At 50.0% G+C, this 17,193-nt stretch overlaps 1 protein-coding gene across 1 annotated transcript in view; it reads right to left on the bottom strand.

The window, feature by feature from the left end:
• Nucleotides 1-17,193, bottom strand: part of ATP2B1 (ATPase plasma membrane Ca2+ transporting 1) — a 78,357-nt gene that overhangs the window by 49,365 nt on the left and 11,799 nt on the right. Inside the window, exon 2 of the mRNA XM_054167979.1 lies at nt 2,461-2,873. Coding sequence (XP_054023954.1) covers nt 2,461-2,665 — 205 coding nt within the window. The 5' untranslated portion in view covers nt 2,666-2,873. The remainder of the gene's footprint in view (nt 1-2,460; nt 2,874-17,193) is intronic.

Below are 17,193 nucleotides of genomic sequence, written 5' to 3'. Positions count from 1 at the left end.
TCATGTACTGAAATACTTTCAGCAGTCTGGAAATCAGGAGGCTGGCTGCAAAAGCAGATCAAGCCAAACCCATGCTAAATGTAGGTGTACCCAAAGAGACCTTAGAGACCTTTTGCTGGAGGGTGTCCAGAGAAGGGCAACAAAGCTGGGGAGGGGTCTGGAGCACAGCCCTGGGAGGAGAGGCTGAGGGAGCTGGGGTTGCTTAGCCTGGACAAAACGAGGCTCAGGGGAGACCTTCTTGCTCTCTACAACTCCCTGAAGGGAGGTTGTAGCCAGGTGGGGGTGGGTCTCTTCTCCCAGGCAACCACCAACAGAACAAGAGGACACAGTCTCAAGCTGTGCCAGGGGAGGTTCAGGCTGGATGTTAGGAAGAAGCTCTTCATAGAGTGATAGAATGTGCTGCCCAGGGAGGTGGTGGAGTCACCATCCCTGGAGGTGTTTAGGAAGAGCCTGGATGAGGCCCTTGGTGCCATGGTTTAGTTGCTGAGATGGTGTTGGGGGATAGGTTGGACTGGATGATCTCTGAGGTCATTTCCAGCCTGGCTAATTCTGTATTCTGTATTAGTAGGCTGCTCCTGGTCCAAGGGGGCAAACCTTTCCACAGTGTTTCTGAAGAACAGAAAGCATCAGCTCTCCAGGATTAAGACAGCAGGTGGCTTTACTGTCACCAGCACCACACCACATTGATTAAAAGCTCTGTGAGTGCTTCAGTGCTGAGCCACTACCAGTGACAAAAAAATGGGGTTTGGGACTTCTCAATCATTACCAGTAGCAGGACTTCACATGAAGAGTGAGTTAGATAAAAATGCATAAATGCCCTTGCACATCATGCCTCTCCCTCTCCCTGGAGGTGCTCAAGGCCAGGCTGGATGAGGCCTTGAGCAACCTGGGCTGGTGGGAGGGGTCCCTGCCCATGGCAGGGGGGTTGGAACTGGCTGATCTTTAAGGTCCCTTCCAACCCAAATCATTAATTTACAGGATTTGCATTTCTTTCACAAGTCAAAACTCAGAGCTTTCACTTAATGATAGGACTAAGGGGAATGGAAAAAACCTAGAAATGGGTAGATCCAGATTGGATGTTAGGAAGAAGATGTTCCCCATGAGGGTGGTGAGAGACTGGCCCAGGGAGGTGGTGGAAGCTTCATCCCTGGAGGTGTTCAAGGCCAGGCTGGATGTGGCTCTGGGCAACCTGCTGTAGTGTGAGGTGTCCATGCCCATGGCAGGGGGGTTGGAGCTGGCTGATCCTGGAGGTCCCTTCCAACCCTGACAATTGTATGATTCACATTGGAAAAGATGAGTAAGGGAGGGCTGGATCTTAAGGAGATCTTATGGAAAGCTCTCAGGAAAGAGACTTGATATTTATTTCCTTCTTCACATCTCTACAGTCTGTCTTGGAGTAACAACTCCAGAGAGCAAAATCATCTTCACAGAATGCCATCAAGTCTCCCTTGACTTCTTTAAAGATGCTTATTTGCAGAGAGCAAGATTGTGTGACCCCTTTTCAAACCTTCTCCTGGCAGAGACAATACCTCTTAAGTGCCTAAAGCTACACTGAGAGTCATCTGATACAGACTTGATGATTCTTCTCCAGAGCTCATCCCTACAGAACTACCATACATGTGACCACCAGCTCCTCTTCAGAATCCACTGCAGCCCAAACTGAAAACAGAGGTCACTGGCTTGATAAATGGTTGCATGAGGGAACACAAGAACCAGCTGGCAAGACACAAGCATTAATAATTGATTATTAATGCTATGAAAACCTGGTGTTCTACAACAGCATGATGTGACATTTTCACAGCAAAGGAAACATCTCTCTCTTGCTTTGCTCTTTCACGTCTGGGTGCTTGTGGCAATGAGCTGTGCTCAGAGGGTAACTTCACCACTTGTCCATCCAGCATCTCACCTGCAGTTACACCAGGCTGACAAAAAGCCATGCTTATCTATGACTATTCAATACCTCTGCCTTAAAAGAGGAAGAGTGTTTTATTCACTGAAATGGTTTTGGAAGGTTTGTTCTACCCAAAGTAAGTAGTTTAGCTCTGCAGAAGAGGAGCCTGAGGGCTGACCTCGTTTGTGTTGATAAAGATGTGAAGGGCTGCGTCAGGAGCACGGAGCCAGGCTCTGCTCAGTGGTATCCAGTGACAGGACAAGGGGCAATGGGTGCAAGCTGGAGCAGAGGACCTTCCACATGAACAGAGGGAAAAACTTTCTCACTGTGAGGGTGAGAGCACCCTGGAGGAGGCAGCCCAGAGAGGTTGTGGAGCCTGCTTCTCTGAGACATTCCAAACCCGCCTGGCTGTGCTCCTGTGTGACCTACTCTAAGGGACCCTGCTCTGGATGATCTTTTGGGGTCCCTCCCAACCCTTACCCTTCTCTGATTCTGCAATAATCAAAGCAGTTGGCTAAGGCTTCTCCTAGAAGGAAGTTTCCTCAGGGGCAGCATTGCAATGGCCTTACCTTCATTGGGTGAGGTTTTCAACTTGGTGCAGATGCCATGAACATCTCCATAGCACTCCTGGATTTTATGCAGAGCATCTGCAGCTCGGAGTTCCATCAGGGAACGGAGCTCTGCAAGAGTAACTCCAAAGTCTCCATGGTTACTTTCCTTCACAGCATTTTTCACGCCGCTGTAGGCGATCGAGTTGTTCGCCATGTCACCCATGGTGCCTGCAGCCTTCAGCAGAGGCAGTTTCCAGCAGGGAACAGGGTTTCAAACTTCAAATATTTCCAACAGGAAAGTAAATCCCTTTGAGTATGAAGACAGTCAGGAGAGCAGACACGTCACCCAAGCAAGAGAACCCGTCTGGAGAGGGATCTTGGAGGCTGTCCCATGGCGCGCTCTGTTCCCCAAGCCCAATGGCATGTACAGGCTAGGGAAAGAAGAGAGACATTCAGTTACATCACAGCTCTGCTGAAATACACTGGAGGGCAACCCTGCTCTTCAGACTGCTCTTCCCACTCTGCCCTGCTCCAGTGAGACCCCACCTGAAGCACTGAGTCCAGTTCTGGGGCTCCCAACACGAGGAGGACACGGGGCTGCTGGAGTGGGCTGAGAGGAGGCCATGAGGATGATCAGAGGGCTGGAGAAACTCTCCTATGGGGACAGGCTGGGAGAGCTGGGGCTATTCAGCATGGAGAAGAGAAGGCTCCAGGGAGGCCTTAGAGCAGCCTGCCAGTGCCTGAAGGGGGCTACAGGAGAGCTGGGGAAGGACCTTTTACAAGGGCTGGGAGTGATAGGATAAGGGGCAACGAATTGAAGCTGGACGAGGGAAGATTTAGGCTGGAGGTTAAGAAGAAATTGTTTCCAGTGAGGGTGAGGAGATACTGGTACAGGTTGCCCTGTGGATGCCCCCTCTCTGGAGGTGTTCAAGGCCAGACTGGACAGGACCTTGAGCAAGCTGGTCTAGGGAAGGTGTGGATTAGAACTGGATGATCCTTATGGCCCCTTCCAACCCAAAGCTTCTGTGGTTACAGAACAACTTTCTGCTTAAGGACCACTTTGCAAGCTTGCCTTGCATTCAGCTGGCAAGCAGTGAAGGCATAAAATGGATGTTTCCCACCCCAACCTTGCACTGCTGCCTTCAACTCTTGCATTTTGCTTGGCATTCCCACACGATTCCCACATCATCAAGAGGAAACCTTTCCAAACACCTGGAAGCAGATCTGGCTCCCCAGAAAGGGACTTTGGAGCACCCACCACTGCTGGCACTGGGGGCAGGAATGTGCTCAAGTTAGACACCCCAACTCTCCAACCACAGCTTTCACCTCAGAGCTTGAGAGGAGCAAACTTTTCTGTGTCCCCATGAAGAAAAGCCTGCACATCTCAACCCTCAACACCGGCAGCCCACGCGGGAAGCACTTTGGTACTGGTAAGTAGGAGTCTAACTCCAGGCAGCTTCCAGGTCTCCTGCAATTTTCATGCCTGAACAGCATTATCCCCCCCCCTTCATCCACTCCATTCCACCCCAACACTAACCTCCCACAGCAATTCCTTGGACAAAGGGGATCACCTTCCCACAGAAGGGACAGAGAGACCAAGAGCAGCTCATCCCTCTGATTACCAGGGCTCTGTCGCTGAGCAATTAGCATCTACCCACAGGATTCTGACCCTCCACAGGCACTTAATTCCTGGTGGGCTGACACAGCCTACATGCAGAGATGGATCTCCAGAACAACACCATGAGCACACAAACTCTTCATGCCTCTTTAAAGACCTGAACACAGAAGCCTGCTCATCTAAGCCAGCTTTGTGGACACAATAGGGCACAGTGAGCCACAAGTAACAATATATTCCTCCATGAAACACTATGACTGCCAGGCTGAGGTGAACAATAACTCTGACACTTCCAGGTCAACAAGACCCTCAGGTATCATATGCCCAGCTAAGGCTAACAGTTACCACTGCCTGCATTGCTTTATGAGGAGAAAGACAAACAGCAAAGAAGATTTCTGGCTGGAAGACTGTTTGGCTAAACCACCTTGCCTACACTGAGGGCCAGGTATAAGCATCTCACTACCAGGACTTTAAGGCCCTTGGTTGCAGGAAAGCCTCTGGAAACAATCTCTAGCCACAAACAGTTTCATCTAGAGTCAATCTACCATTGTAAGCACCCTGCCATAGCTGCTGCTACACTGAAGACAGCTACTGAAGGTCAAAGACCCTGAAGACCACCCCCCATCACCACCACCTGACAAGGGGAAATGGGCACAAACTTGAACACCAGAAGCTCCACCTAAACTTTGATTCAGAGGTGGCAGAGCACTGGAGCAGGCTGTCCCAGAGAGGTGGTGGAGTCTCCATCTCTGCAGGCATTCAAAACTTGCCTGGCTGTGCTCCTGGTAAGGGAGTTGGACTCCCTCTCCAGAAGCTCCTCCTATGACTGGTGTGAATCATGTACTGAAGAGTGCTCTTTCAAGCCACATCACATCTTCATCCAATGGCCAAAAGCTGGTGGCCAACTAGCAGCCTAGGACAATTTATCAACCGGCATCTGATCACAAGCTGTGACAGCAGAGCAAGGAGCAGATCAGACAAATGAGTTTACACAGCTATGGAGATGCTGCTGCAGCTGCTAATGAGACAGAAATAGATCAAGCAGAATGCCCCACAACTAATTACATCAAACTTGTTTCAATTTTAATTAAGAAAGAGCTCTGTTCAAGCCTGCACTCGAGGCCCAAAATTCAAGTAGCGCCACGAAGGCAGGAAAAGCTCCAGCTCCAGTCACTGCTCACTTGGCAGGGAAAGGCTTGCAGACTGAACACCAGGGCCAGGGCAGAACTTGTCTTCATAGAAATCACAGAATGGGTTGGGCTGGAAAGGATATTAAACCTCATCCAGTTCCAACCACCTTGCCATGGGCAGGCACACCTCCCACCAGCCCAGGTTGCTCAAAGCCTCATCCAACCTGGCCTTCAACAGCTCCAGGGAGGAGGCAGCCACAGCCTCCCTGGGCAACCTGTTCCAGTGTCTCACCACCTTCACTGGAAAAAATTTGTTCCTCATCTCCAGCCTAAATTTGCCCTCTTCTAGCTTCAGCCCATCCCCCTTGTCCTATTACTACAGGCCCTTGCAAGAAGTCCCTCCCCAGCTTTTTTGCAGCCCCCTTCAGGTACTGGAAGGCTACTCTTAGGTCTCCCTGGAACCTTTTAGAATAGAATAGAATTAACCAGGTTGGAAAAGACCTTTCTCCAAGCTGAACATCCCCAGCTCTTGATCATCAGCCAATTCCTACAGGAGAGTCTCTCAACACATTGAAGAAACACCCTGAATGCAGTTTTGATGTCAAAACCTGCAACACTGAATGGCTTCCTGTTAGAGCAAGCTCCAACTGTCTCCTTTTGCAACCCAGTGCTGATGCATAATGCAACTACAAGCAGTGATGTGTTTGAGGATCTCAGCATAAAGCCTCTTCCTAAGCTACCATCTAATAAGATTTATCTCTTCAACTAGTGGAACGTTTTGGTTTGAACAGTGTCATCATAGAATGCCAGGTTGGAAGGGACCCCAAGGATCATCTGGTCTGACCTTTCTAGGTGAGAGTGGAGTTGAAATGAGACATCCCAGCACCCTGTGAAGCTGAGTCTTAAAACTGCCCAGTGTAGGGGAATCCACCACTTCCCCTGGGAGATGGCTGACACTTCTCAGGGGGAAACATTTTCTTCTGGAGTCCAGTGTTCCAGTTCAACTCCATTCTTGCAGAGGCCATGTGAGATCTATCCTTTTTTTTGAGCACCACAAGCTCTGAAGCATGAGAGTTAAAAGCAGCTCACCTAAAACTTCCTGTTTGCTAAAATCTCAAAGTTGAGGCAGGTGCCAAGCCCCAAACCAGCTAGCAAGCCCCCAAACCAGCCAGCAAGCCCCCAAACCAGCCAGCAAGCCCCCAAACCAGCCAGCAAGCCCCCAAACCAGCCACACAACATTGCTTAAAGTTATTCTAGTGTCCAAATTGAAGGATTCATACAATGGGTTGAGTTGGAGGGGACCTTAAAGCTCATCCAGCTCCAACCCCCTGCCATGGGCAGGGACACCTCCCACCAGCCCAGGCTGCTCAAGGCCTCATCCAGCCTGGCCTTGAACACCTCCAGGGAGGATGCATCCACAGCCTCCCTGGGCAACCTGTGCCAGTGTCTGACCACTCTCACTGGAAAGAATTTCTTCCTAATCTCCAGTCTAGATGTCCCCTCCTGCAGCTTCAATCTACTGCCTCTTGTCCAACCACCACAAGCTCTTGCCAAATGTTAAAATTAAGGCTACCTTGAAGTGGTAGCTGGTGGTGGCCACACACTGACAATCCAGCAGCAGAGTTTAAGAGAGGCAGAACTGCTACTGCTTAGAAGCACAGGACTCAGCACCCCTCAGACCCCCAGGCAAGCCTTCCCAATTACTGAGTTTGCATGTAACACTTCCTTCAGCAGCCCAGGGGGAAAGCATTTTTGCATTTTAATAGTAAGAAAATGAAATCTCAAAGCACTTGAGCAAACTCCTACCTGGAGAGCTGCAGCTCCAACAATTACACATCCTGTGTCCTTTGATTTAACTTAGCCATCTGCTTGCACCCTCTGCATCCACATCTCCAGCATCCAGCTGGAGCTAGCGTTTGACCTTCACCAACACCCTAAAGCTGGTTGCTGTAAGATAGGAAAAGGCTTGCCAAGTGATTATCTCAGGAAAGCCTTGGTTTAATCTAATTAGCTCAATGAAGAGCAGACAGATCTCCATACCAAGAGGCTGCTCTGACACAAGCTGTCCCCACATTCCAGTTGTCAGGCCACGGGAGTTACACAGCCCAGATATCCATGACCAGCACAATGCCTGGAAGGGTCTCCTGCAGCCCACAGCTCTGACAAACACCCAGACAGCTTCTCCACCCACAAGCCTCAAGGCTTCCTTCTCAGCACTTCCTTTTACAAGTCTCACCTACTTTTTGCTCTGTGATGACACCGTAAATGAAACCAAAAAGGCTGAATTTGCTTATAATCCTACCAGGTGATTCCAAGCAAAGACTATAATCCAAGGAAAAGAAACCACCAAACCTCTAGACATAACTGTCCCAATTCTCACTGTTTCTAACATGTTCCAGCACCTAAGATGTATTTACTGTGTGTGTCAGCTCCCTCATAGAATCATAGAGCTGTTTTGCTTGGAAAAGAACCCTGGGATAGAGTCCAACCTTCAACCCAACCCCACCATGGCCATCAAATCCTATCCCCAAGTGCCATGGCCACAGGTTTCTTGAACACCTTCCAGGGATGGGGACTCCACCACCTCCCTGAGCAGCCTGTTCAAAGAAATTTTTCCTCCTCTCCAACCTAAGCCTCCCCTGGCACAATCTCAGGCCATTTCCTCTCCTTCTATCACCTAAGACTAGGGAGAAGAGACCAAGCCCCACTCACTGCAATCATTCAGGGAGCTGTAAAGAGCAGTGAGGTCTCCTCTCAGCCTCCTCTTCTCCACACTAAACACCCCCAGGTTCCTCATCTGCTCCTCCCCAGCCCTGTTCCCCAGACCCCTCACCAGCTTTATTTCCTCTCTTTGGACACACTCCAGCACCTCAATGTCCTTCTTGGAGTGAGGAGCCCAAAAGTGACCCCAGGACTGTGGGCTCAGCAGTGCCAAGCGCAGGCTGCTGCGGCCCCGCTGGCCACACCGCTGCCGAGACTGGCACAGCACTGCAATTGCTTCAGTCAATTTGAGCAATGATTTCCTTCCCTTGCCATCTCATCAGACAGCAAAGAGCATTAATGGGATTTATTTCTGTTGTTCTGAAGCTCCTCCAAGCAAACTTCAGGAGTTCTTAGCACCCAAACCACCGAGAACACGCTGCACTTGCTTAAATTAAAACATTTAAGTTGAATTAAGTGCAATTCCTCAGCCAGCACCAGACATTTAACAGCTCCTCCTGATTTGCATACTGCCCTGGTTTTCTTCCAGAAAAGCCTTTTTCCATATTAATAGCAACTGAAGTAGAGCAATGTGCTTCTGCCCATGCTTCCTGACACCAGGGCTGACAAAAGCTCTGCAGAGCCAGGAGCCTGCAGGCGAAGAGCAAAAGCTCCTCCTGACCTGATTCTGGTTTTGCATTCAGGAAACCTTGAGAGAAAGTTAAAATTAGGCTTAAAACTATTAGGAAATATTTCTGCCTAATGAGATTAAGCCTAATTACTTCCACAAAGTCACTCTGCATATGACTGGCTCCTTGCTATTACAGCAGCAAAAATTCATTCCGGGTGAGTTTCAACTGGTGGTTGTCCGGGGCTTGGGGTTGGTTTCTTTCTTGCTACTCTACAGCCACACCACCACAAAAGATTCCTTATGCTCACTGAGCTGTAGGCACCCAAAAACATGTTCCTTGTGCTCACAGAGCTGGGAGCATGTGAAATCCAAACACAGAAATAGAACTATCTAAATCTAAACACAAAAATCCAAACACCCAAACAGAAACACACAAATAGAAATCCCCAGTTGCAATCACTCCGAGGTGAATAAACTCTACAGCTTAGCAAGTGGATTGAAATTGGTCACTTAGAACCACAGAATTGCTTTGGCTGGAAAAGAAGCTCCAAGATCATAGAGTCCAACCACCAATCCAGCCCCACCATGGCCACTAAACCATGGCCCCAAGTGCCATGGCCACACATTTGTTGAACCCCTCCAGGGATGGGGACTCCACCACCTCCCTGGGCAGCCTGTGCCAGTCCCTGACCACTCTTGCAGCAAAGACATTTTGCCTCATCTCCAGCACAACCCTCCACTGGCACAGCTTCAGGCCATTTCCTCTCCTCCTAGCACCAGAAGAGACCAAGCCCCAGCTCACTGCAACCTCCTTTCAGGGAGCTGTAAAGAGCAACGAGGTCTCCCCCCAGCCTCCTCTACTGCAGGCTGAACATCCCCAGCTCCCTCAGCTGCTCCTCCCCAGCCCTGCTCTCCAGCCCCTTCCCCAGCTTTGTTGCCCTTCTCTGGACCTCCTCCAGCCCCTCAATGTCCTTCCTGAGAGCAAGGAGCCCAAAACTGCACCCAGTATTTGAGGAGCAGCCTCACCAGTGCCCAGTACAGGGCTGCAACAAACATGTAAGGAAAAGTAGAGAAGTAGAGAGCTTCCTCTAACCTCAGGGAAATGACTGTTTCACCACCGGTGGCAACTGACTGAGCAGAACATCAGAGGATCATGAAACAAGAGAGAGACAGCACCACGAAGCACAAGATAACATGAACAACCTGGTGGGATGAGGGGATGGGGCTTTAAGCTGGGAGAAGGTAGATTTAAACTGGGGGTGTGGTTTTAAACTAGAGCAGGGTAGATTTAGACTGGGCTTTAGGAAGAAATTCTTCCTAGTGAGGGTGGTCAGAGGTTGCCCAGGGAGCTTGTGGCTGTGCCCTCCCTGGAGGTGTTCAAGGCCAGGTTGGATGAGGCCTTGAGCAGCCTGGGCTGGTGGGAGGGGTCCCTGCCCATGGCAGGGGGGATGGAAGTAGATGATTTTTAAGGTCCCTTCCAACCCAGACCATTCTCTGAACCTATTAAGTTGATTCTGGGTGTGCTACAACCCCATGGCAGCAGTCAGACTTCCACATGCAGCCACTCCTGTTTGACACCATCCTGTCTAAACAAGAGCAGCATGAAATGAGAGTGGTGGCTGGTTTGGGGGAGAGTGGAGTGGTGGAACATTTTACATTGGAGGTATTTAAGCACAGTTTAGAGTAATTGGCTAATTAAAGGAACTCAATGTGATCACATAGTGCAGGGTCAGACTCCAGAACCAAACTAAGTGTGAAGGAACAAACAGCTGTAGGCAGTCACAGAGCTGCCTGTCAAAACTACAATCCAGTTTGAGACATGATGCCTTATTCACATAATTAAGACTAAACAGCTTGGGTTTTTTGAGGCAGTTTTCCTCCTTAAACCTCAAAAAAAGCAGGTACCTACTAAAACACTGCCTCCTTGTTGAGCAATTGTTATTAAATATGCCATCAGCTGTCAGAAAGTGTTTTTCCCTGAGCCAGTGTTTTTCAAGTATACATAAGTCGCTTGAAGAGGGCCTAAACCAAGCTAGTTTAAGCTCCTTTAGTCTTTTTTAAGCTATTTTAAGAGTAGGAATCTCTGGCTCCTTGACTTGGGAGGTTTCTAAGCTATGTTAGGCTTGCCTAGGAAATGGAAGCCTGTCCCTGTGCACTAAGAATTCCCAGCTGGTTTTCTCTTAGCAGACTGAGGTGCTAGGATTCTGTGTCCCTGGAGAATGTGTGGCCATGGCACTTGGGGACATGGTTTCAATAAGGGCCACGGTGGTGCTGGGTTGATGGTTGGACTTGATGACCTTAGAGGTCTTCTCTGACCAAAGCAATTCTGGTTCTATTCTAAGGTTCAAGGCAGGGTACTAAGATACACTGTATGGCCATAGAACTGTTGATCTGGGAAGAGACCTTGGAGATGCTCGAGTCCAACCCCTTGCTCACAACCCCAGCGCTGCTGCTGAGCCACTGCCACGAAGCCACAGCCCTCAGCACCACATCCATGCAGCTTTGAAATCCCTCCAGAGACGGAGACTCCACCACCTCCCTGGGCAGCCTGGGACTGCCTGAGAACCTTTGCTGGGAAGAAATGTTTCCTAACATCCAACCTGAACCTCCCCTGGCACAACTTGAGGCCATTTCCTTTTGTACTGTCACTTGTTGCAGGTGAGAAGAGAGTGACCCTCACCTGGCTCCAACCTCCTTTGAAGTAGTTCTAGAGGGTAATGAGGTCTCCCCTCAACCTCCTCTTCTCCAGTCTAAACAACCCCAGCTCCCCTGGCCATTCCTCACAGAGCAGGGTTAATGGTTGGACTTGATGATCATAGAATCACAGAATGGTCTGGGCTGGAAGGGACCTCCAAAGCTCATCCAGTCCAACCCCTCTGCAGTCAGCAGGGACATCCTCAACCAGATCAGGTTGCCCAGAGCCCTGTTGAGCCTCACCTTGAATATCTCCAGGGACAGGGCTCCAAACACCTCCCTGGGCAACCTGATCTCAAGGGTCTTCTCCAACATGCTTGATTCCATGTGTCTATAAAGCCCTTCATCAGCTAAGCTGCTGCTCTCTGGACGCACTCCAGCACCTCAATGTCCTTCCTGGAGCAAGGGGCCCAAAACTGATCCCAGTGAAGTCTGCAAGTTTTGGTTTAGTTGCCAACTCACATCAACTTCATTAAAACACAACTCTGGACATCAGAACCAAAGTTCCTGAGCAAAACTTCTTGAACACAGCAACAAACCTCTACCTTCTGATCCTCAGTGGGGCATGCCTAGGTCATAGGGTTGAACTTCAAGGCTTCAGACTCCAATAACCCAAAGGCAAAAACTGCAGAAGGCCATTTTGGTAGGGGAACCACACTTGGTGTGAGAAGGCGTATTCTAAACTTTGTAGGAGCTGCCTTTTCCTATACAGCCAAGCAGTCCCCACTCTAAAGGCATCTGCAGACAGCCAGAGAGAATCCTAGAGAGAAATCCAACTGAAGGAACCACAGAGTGCCTGGCTGCACCAAATTCTTCAACCAGGTTTGCACAACAGTCTCACCAGTCCAAAGAGTTCGACAGTCATGCACTTTACAAGCAGATGTCTGGAAAAAAGAACTGTGCCTTCCAGGAAACACACCTTGCAGGCATGAGGAGCTAAAAACCATCCTTGGACTTTACAACCACAAACCTGGCTGTCCACATTGCAAAGCTGTGGTGCTCTTGCTCAGATACACCCTGAGGAGAAGGCTGGAGAACCTCTCCTACAAGGGCAGGCTGAGAGAGTTGAGGAGGAGACCTCAGAGCTATGGTCTTGAGCAGCCTGCTCTAGTGGAAAGTGTCCCTTCCTATAGCATGGGGGAGGTTGGAATGATGATCTTTAAGGTCCTTTCCAACCCAACCCCTTCTATGATCAAACACATGGCACACAACAGCTAGGAAAAGAGGGCTCAGATGTATGTCTAGATGTACAAGTATTTGGTATCTTCATTTGGATAGCCCCAGCCCATCACTGATACACAAAGCCAGAGCAGACTACAATTACAAAGGTCTACACAACACCAGTGTTTACCATCAGAGCAGAAGATAGCATCTGAGACACCTGATTAGCTTTCAGTAACTATTTGTTGACCCAATTTTCAGGAAAATCCCTCTGGCCTGCATGAAACTGCCCTCAGCTCTGCATTGCACCAGGGATGTGGGGAGGAGATGCCACTCAGCAAAGGAGAGCTCAGGAGAAAGCTCTTCTAGCAGAGCCAGCAGAGGGAGTGCAGACATCATTTTCCCTGTCAGCTGTGGAAAAGAGCCTCAACCTTGCGAGAAAGCACTGAAGGAGCTGTGCCTGCAAACCTGATGCAGCTTGAAGCACACCAGGAACTTGCCCAGGCTTTCAGAGATCTGTAAAGCGACAGCCAGCAAGGGGAGTGCTTCCCTGCTGATTCACAACAGCCCCTCTCCTAGGGGCGCAGGCTGACTGCCTGGGGCTGCTCAGCCTGGAGAAGAGAGGCTGCAGGGAGACCCTAGAGCTGCATTTCAGTATCTGAAGGGGACCTACAGGAAGGGTGGGGAGGGACTGCTCAGAAAGGGCTGTGGGGATAGGACCAGGGGCAGTGGTTTGGAACTGGAGCAGGGCAGAGTTTGGCTGGACATCAGGAGACAGTTCTGCACAATGAGAGGGGTGAGACATTGGCACAGGTTGCCCAGGGATGTGGTTGAGACTCCCTCCCTGGAGACATTCAAGACCAGACTTGATGTGGCTCTGGACAGCCTGATTTAGATGGAGATGTCCCTGCTGACTGCAGGGGGGTTGGACAAGATGACCCTTGAAGGTCCCTTCCAACATGATGCGAGTGTCCTGTACCCAACAGCAATGGCAGGATCAAGCCCTGGCAGGGTCTGCCCAGGGCAGTGCTGGAGTCCCTGTCTCTGGAGGTATTTAAAAGGTCTGCAGGTGTGATGCTGAAGCACATGGTTTAGTGGTCACCTGGCAGTTGCACTCTATGATCTCCAAAGTGCTTTACAACCCAAACTATTCCGTGATTCCATCAACTGTAACAGAATCAGCAAGTTCCATAAGCCTGAGGGTTCACATCAAAAAACCCACCAAACAATTCTCTAGCTACAGTTGCAGTTAGCTGACAGCTTTCATTCCTGTGGATTCCTCTCTTTCCTCAGTTTCACAAAAGCTAAACCCTTTTGGTTGTCCATTCCTTAAAAAGCAGCTCCAACTTGGAAGGAAAGAACCTGGAAAGAGCCTACAAGAAAGCTGGGGAGGGACTTTTTGCAGGGGCTTGCAGCAGTGGGATGAGAGGGAATGGATTGAAGCTGGAAGAGGGCAGATTGAGACTGGAGCTTAGGAAGAAATTCTTTCCAGTGAGGGTGGGGAGGCACTGGAACAGGTTGCCCAAGGAGGCTGTGGCTGCCTCCTCCCTGGAGGTGTTGAAAGCCAGGCTGGATGAGGCCCTGAGCAACCTGGGCTGCTGGGAGGTGTCCCTGCCCATGGCAGGGGGTTGGAACTGGATGATCCCTAAGGTCCCTTCCAACCCAAACCATTCTATGACTTCCCCTGCTAGCAACTGAATTTTAGGTATCTAATGAGGCTTTGTGGAGCAAAACCAAGGGAGGTTGGGTGAGCAGCTTGGTCTTGTAAAAGGTGTCCCAGCCCATCACAGCGGGGCTAGAACTAGATGATCTTTAAGGTCCCTTCCAGCCCAACCCATTCTATGAATCTGTAAGAAGCTGAGCAACTCCAAGCTGACCCCTAGCAAGGGAGCCAGGTAGGGGCAGTGTAGGGGAGTGGAAGGCAGCAAGGAGCTCAACTTCCCACTGGTGCTCAGAGGCAGGCATCTACTGGCACATCTGCTCTTCCACATCCTCTGAGGGAAGAGCTCTGCTGCTTTATTTAGCAGATCCATTGATCAGCCAGCTTTGGAGCTGGCAATTACAGCTCAACAGTGTTGACACAGCGAGGGCTTGGGCAAAGAGTCTCAAAGAGGAGCAGGCTTTAAGCAGAGACACTGAGAGCTTTCTGCCATCTCATAGGAGGGGAATGCTAAGCTCTAGGCCAACACAAGACAACCTCCACAGACACTCATGGCTTCTTCAGGCTGCAAAATTCTGACAGCATTGGGTTGTTTAAGGCAGTATGGAGCATGTCCAGAGAAGGGCAACAAAGCTGGGGAAGGGTCTGGAGAGCAGGGCTGGGAGGAGCAGCTGAGGGCCCTGGGGGTGTTCAGCCTGGAGAAGAGGAGGCTGAGGGAGACCTCCTTGCTCTCTACAGCTCCCTGAAAGGAGGTTGCAGTGAGGTGGGGCTTGGGCTCTTCTCCATAGGATCAGGTGATAGGAGGAGAGGAAATGGCCTGAAGTTGTGCCAGGGGAGGGTTAGGTTGGAGATCAGAAACAATTTCTTTGCTGCAAGAGTGGTCAGGGACTGGAACAGGCTGCCCAGGGAGGTGGTGGAGTCCCCATCCCAGAGGTGCTTAAGAATCCTGTGGCCATGGCACTTTGGGATGTGGTTTAATGGCCATGGTGGTGCTAGGCTGACAGTTGGACTTGATTTCAGAGATCTTTTCTAACCCAAACAGTTCTGGGACTCTATTTCTTGTTAAGAGGCTAAGCCAATACAAAAATCTTGCCCATCTTAAGCATTTAGCCACCCAATAAAATGCTTGAGGATTTCTTTTTGTTCCACTCTTTAAAACTTGGCATGTTAAAAGCTCACACAAAAGTGGAAGGCTCCAGAGCCTCCAGGAGCACCACCCTCCTCCTGAAGAAAAGAAACATCTTCACCACCTTAAACTTCCCATGAACTTGGAAAAGCTTTGACAGCTTGAATCATTAGATTTGGATTGCTATCTGCCCAAGAAGAAGAATGTGCCTGTAGCTATGGAATTCAGCCTTCACTTGTTTCAAGTGTTGAAAATGGAATAACCAGCCTTGGGCAAGTTAGGTGACTGCTGCTGCTCCCAGCTTCCCACAGGAGCACAGTGGTGCTCACTTCCCAGCAGTCACCAGCTGAGTAAGTCAGAGTGGGCTAAACCCATTCCCACCCCACACAACCTGTGGTTGAACACTGTAGAGCAGACTGAAGTTTCTCTCCCCTGGCACATGGGACAAGGTCACCTCACTCTTCCTGTTGAAATGCAGCAGCATTCCTTCTTAGTGAGTTCTGCTGGGTTGGTTTCCTGGACTCTGCCCAGGGTCCTCACTACACTTTATCACAGAATGGTTTGGGTTGGAAGGGACCTTAAAGATCATCTGGTTCTGGCTACTCTGCTATGGGCAGGGACACCTTCCACCAGCCCAGGTTGCTCAAGACCTCAGCCAGCCTGGCCCTGAGCATCCCCAGGGAGGGCACATCCACAACCTCCCTGAGCAACCTGTGCCAGAGTCTCACCACTCTCATACTGAAGAGCTTCTTCCTCAGCTCCACTCTAACCCTACTCTCCCTCAGCTTCAAACCCTTCCCCCTTGCCCTGTCTCTATACACCCTTATGAAAGGTCCTTCTGCAGCCTTCCTGTCGGACCCCTTCAGGTACTGGAAGGCAGCTCTAAGGTCCCCCCAGAGTCTTCTCTTTTCCAGGCTGAACAACCACAGCTCCCTCAGCCTGTCCTCAGAGCACAGACTTCATGAATTTATGACTACATGTCTGTCCACAGGTGGAAAAAGCAAGGGGAATGACAAAAGTTCACACAGCAGTTTACTGGTTGAGTACAACACCACAGCTCTACCTCATTCACCCTGCAACTGGAATCTCATTAAGTTCCTCAATTATTATGCTTGTAATACCCATTACAGTTCAAAGAAATTAGGCTTCTAACCAAGTTAAAACATGGGATCCAGTTACAGGGAATAGGAGGGGTGGGGGAAGCACTGAGAAGCCCCTGGAAAGAGAATCATGGAATTGTTTGGGTTGGGAAACACCTCCAAGGTCATCATAGTCCAACCAACAACCTGAGGCCACCATGGCCATCAAACCACATCCCACACTGCCACAGCCACAGGTTTCTAGAGCACCTCCAGGGCTGGGGACTCCACCACCTCCCTGGGCAGCCTGTGCCAACCCCTGACCACTCTTGCAGCAAAGAGATTTTTCCCTCATCTCCAACCTAACTCTCCCCTGGCCATTTCAGGCCATTTCCTCTCCTTCTGTCACCTGGCAGTAGGGGAAAGAGCCCAACCCCCACCTGACTCCAGCCTCCTTTCAGGGAGGCCTGACCACTCCTTCACAAGTATTTTTGGGCTGCTTTTCCTCAGGAAAAGGTTTCTGCACCAAATTCCACCCAAATGTTCACACTTGAAAATTACTCCAGCTGCCTTGAAAGAGCTCCAGAAGTCTGTGATCTCAGATTTTTAACCTGAAAAACTGAAGGCCTTACATTTAGTACACAGCTGAACAATTCCTGATTGCAGCATTAATCACCCTCCAAGATTTAGCACTTCAGTAATCAGTAACAGCACTGAGCAGATGCAAGAGCAGCCCTGGAAGCTGTGCTCTTCCCCATCCCCTTCTGCTTTCACCACCTAGAGGTCCAACCTCAACTTCTGAAGCCTGTTTGCATTCCACAGGTTGAAAGTTTGCATTCCTTCCATCACATGAGAGATTCACTTGACCAAACAGCAGCACCTCTGTCTAAGGTAGGCAGCACTGCAGGGCTTGCTTGAAAACGTGCAGCGGCTGAACAGCAACTTCCCTGCCAGA

The sequence above is a fragment of the Dryobates pubescens genome, chromosome 15 (assembly GCF_014839835.1).
Source record: "Dryobates pubescens isolate bDryPub1 chromosome 15, bDryPub1.pri, whole genome shotgun sequence".
Taxonomy (NCBI): Eukaryota; Metazoa; Chordata; class Aves; order Piciformes; family Picidae; genus Dryobates; species Dryobates pubescens.
This window is presented reverse-complemented; position numbering and strand designations above follow the sequence as displayed.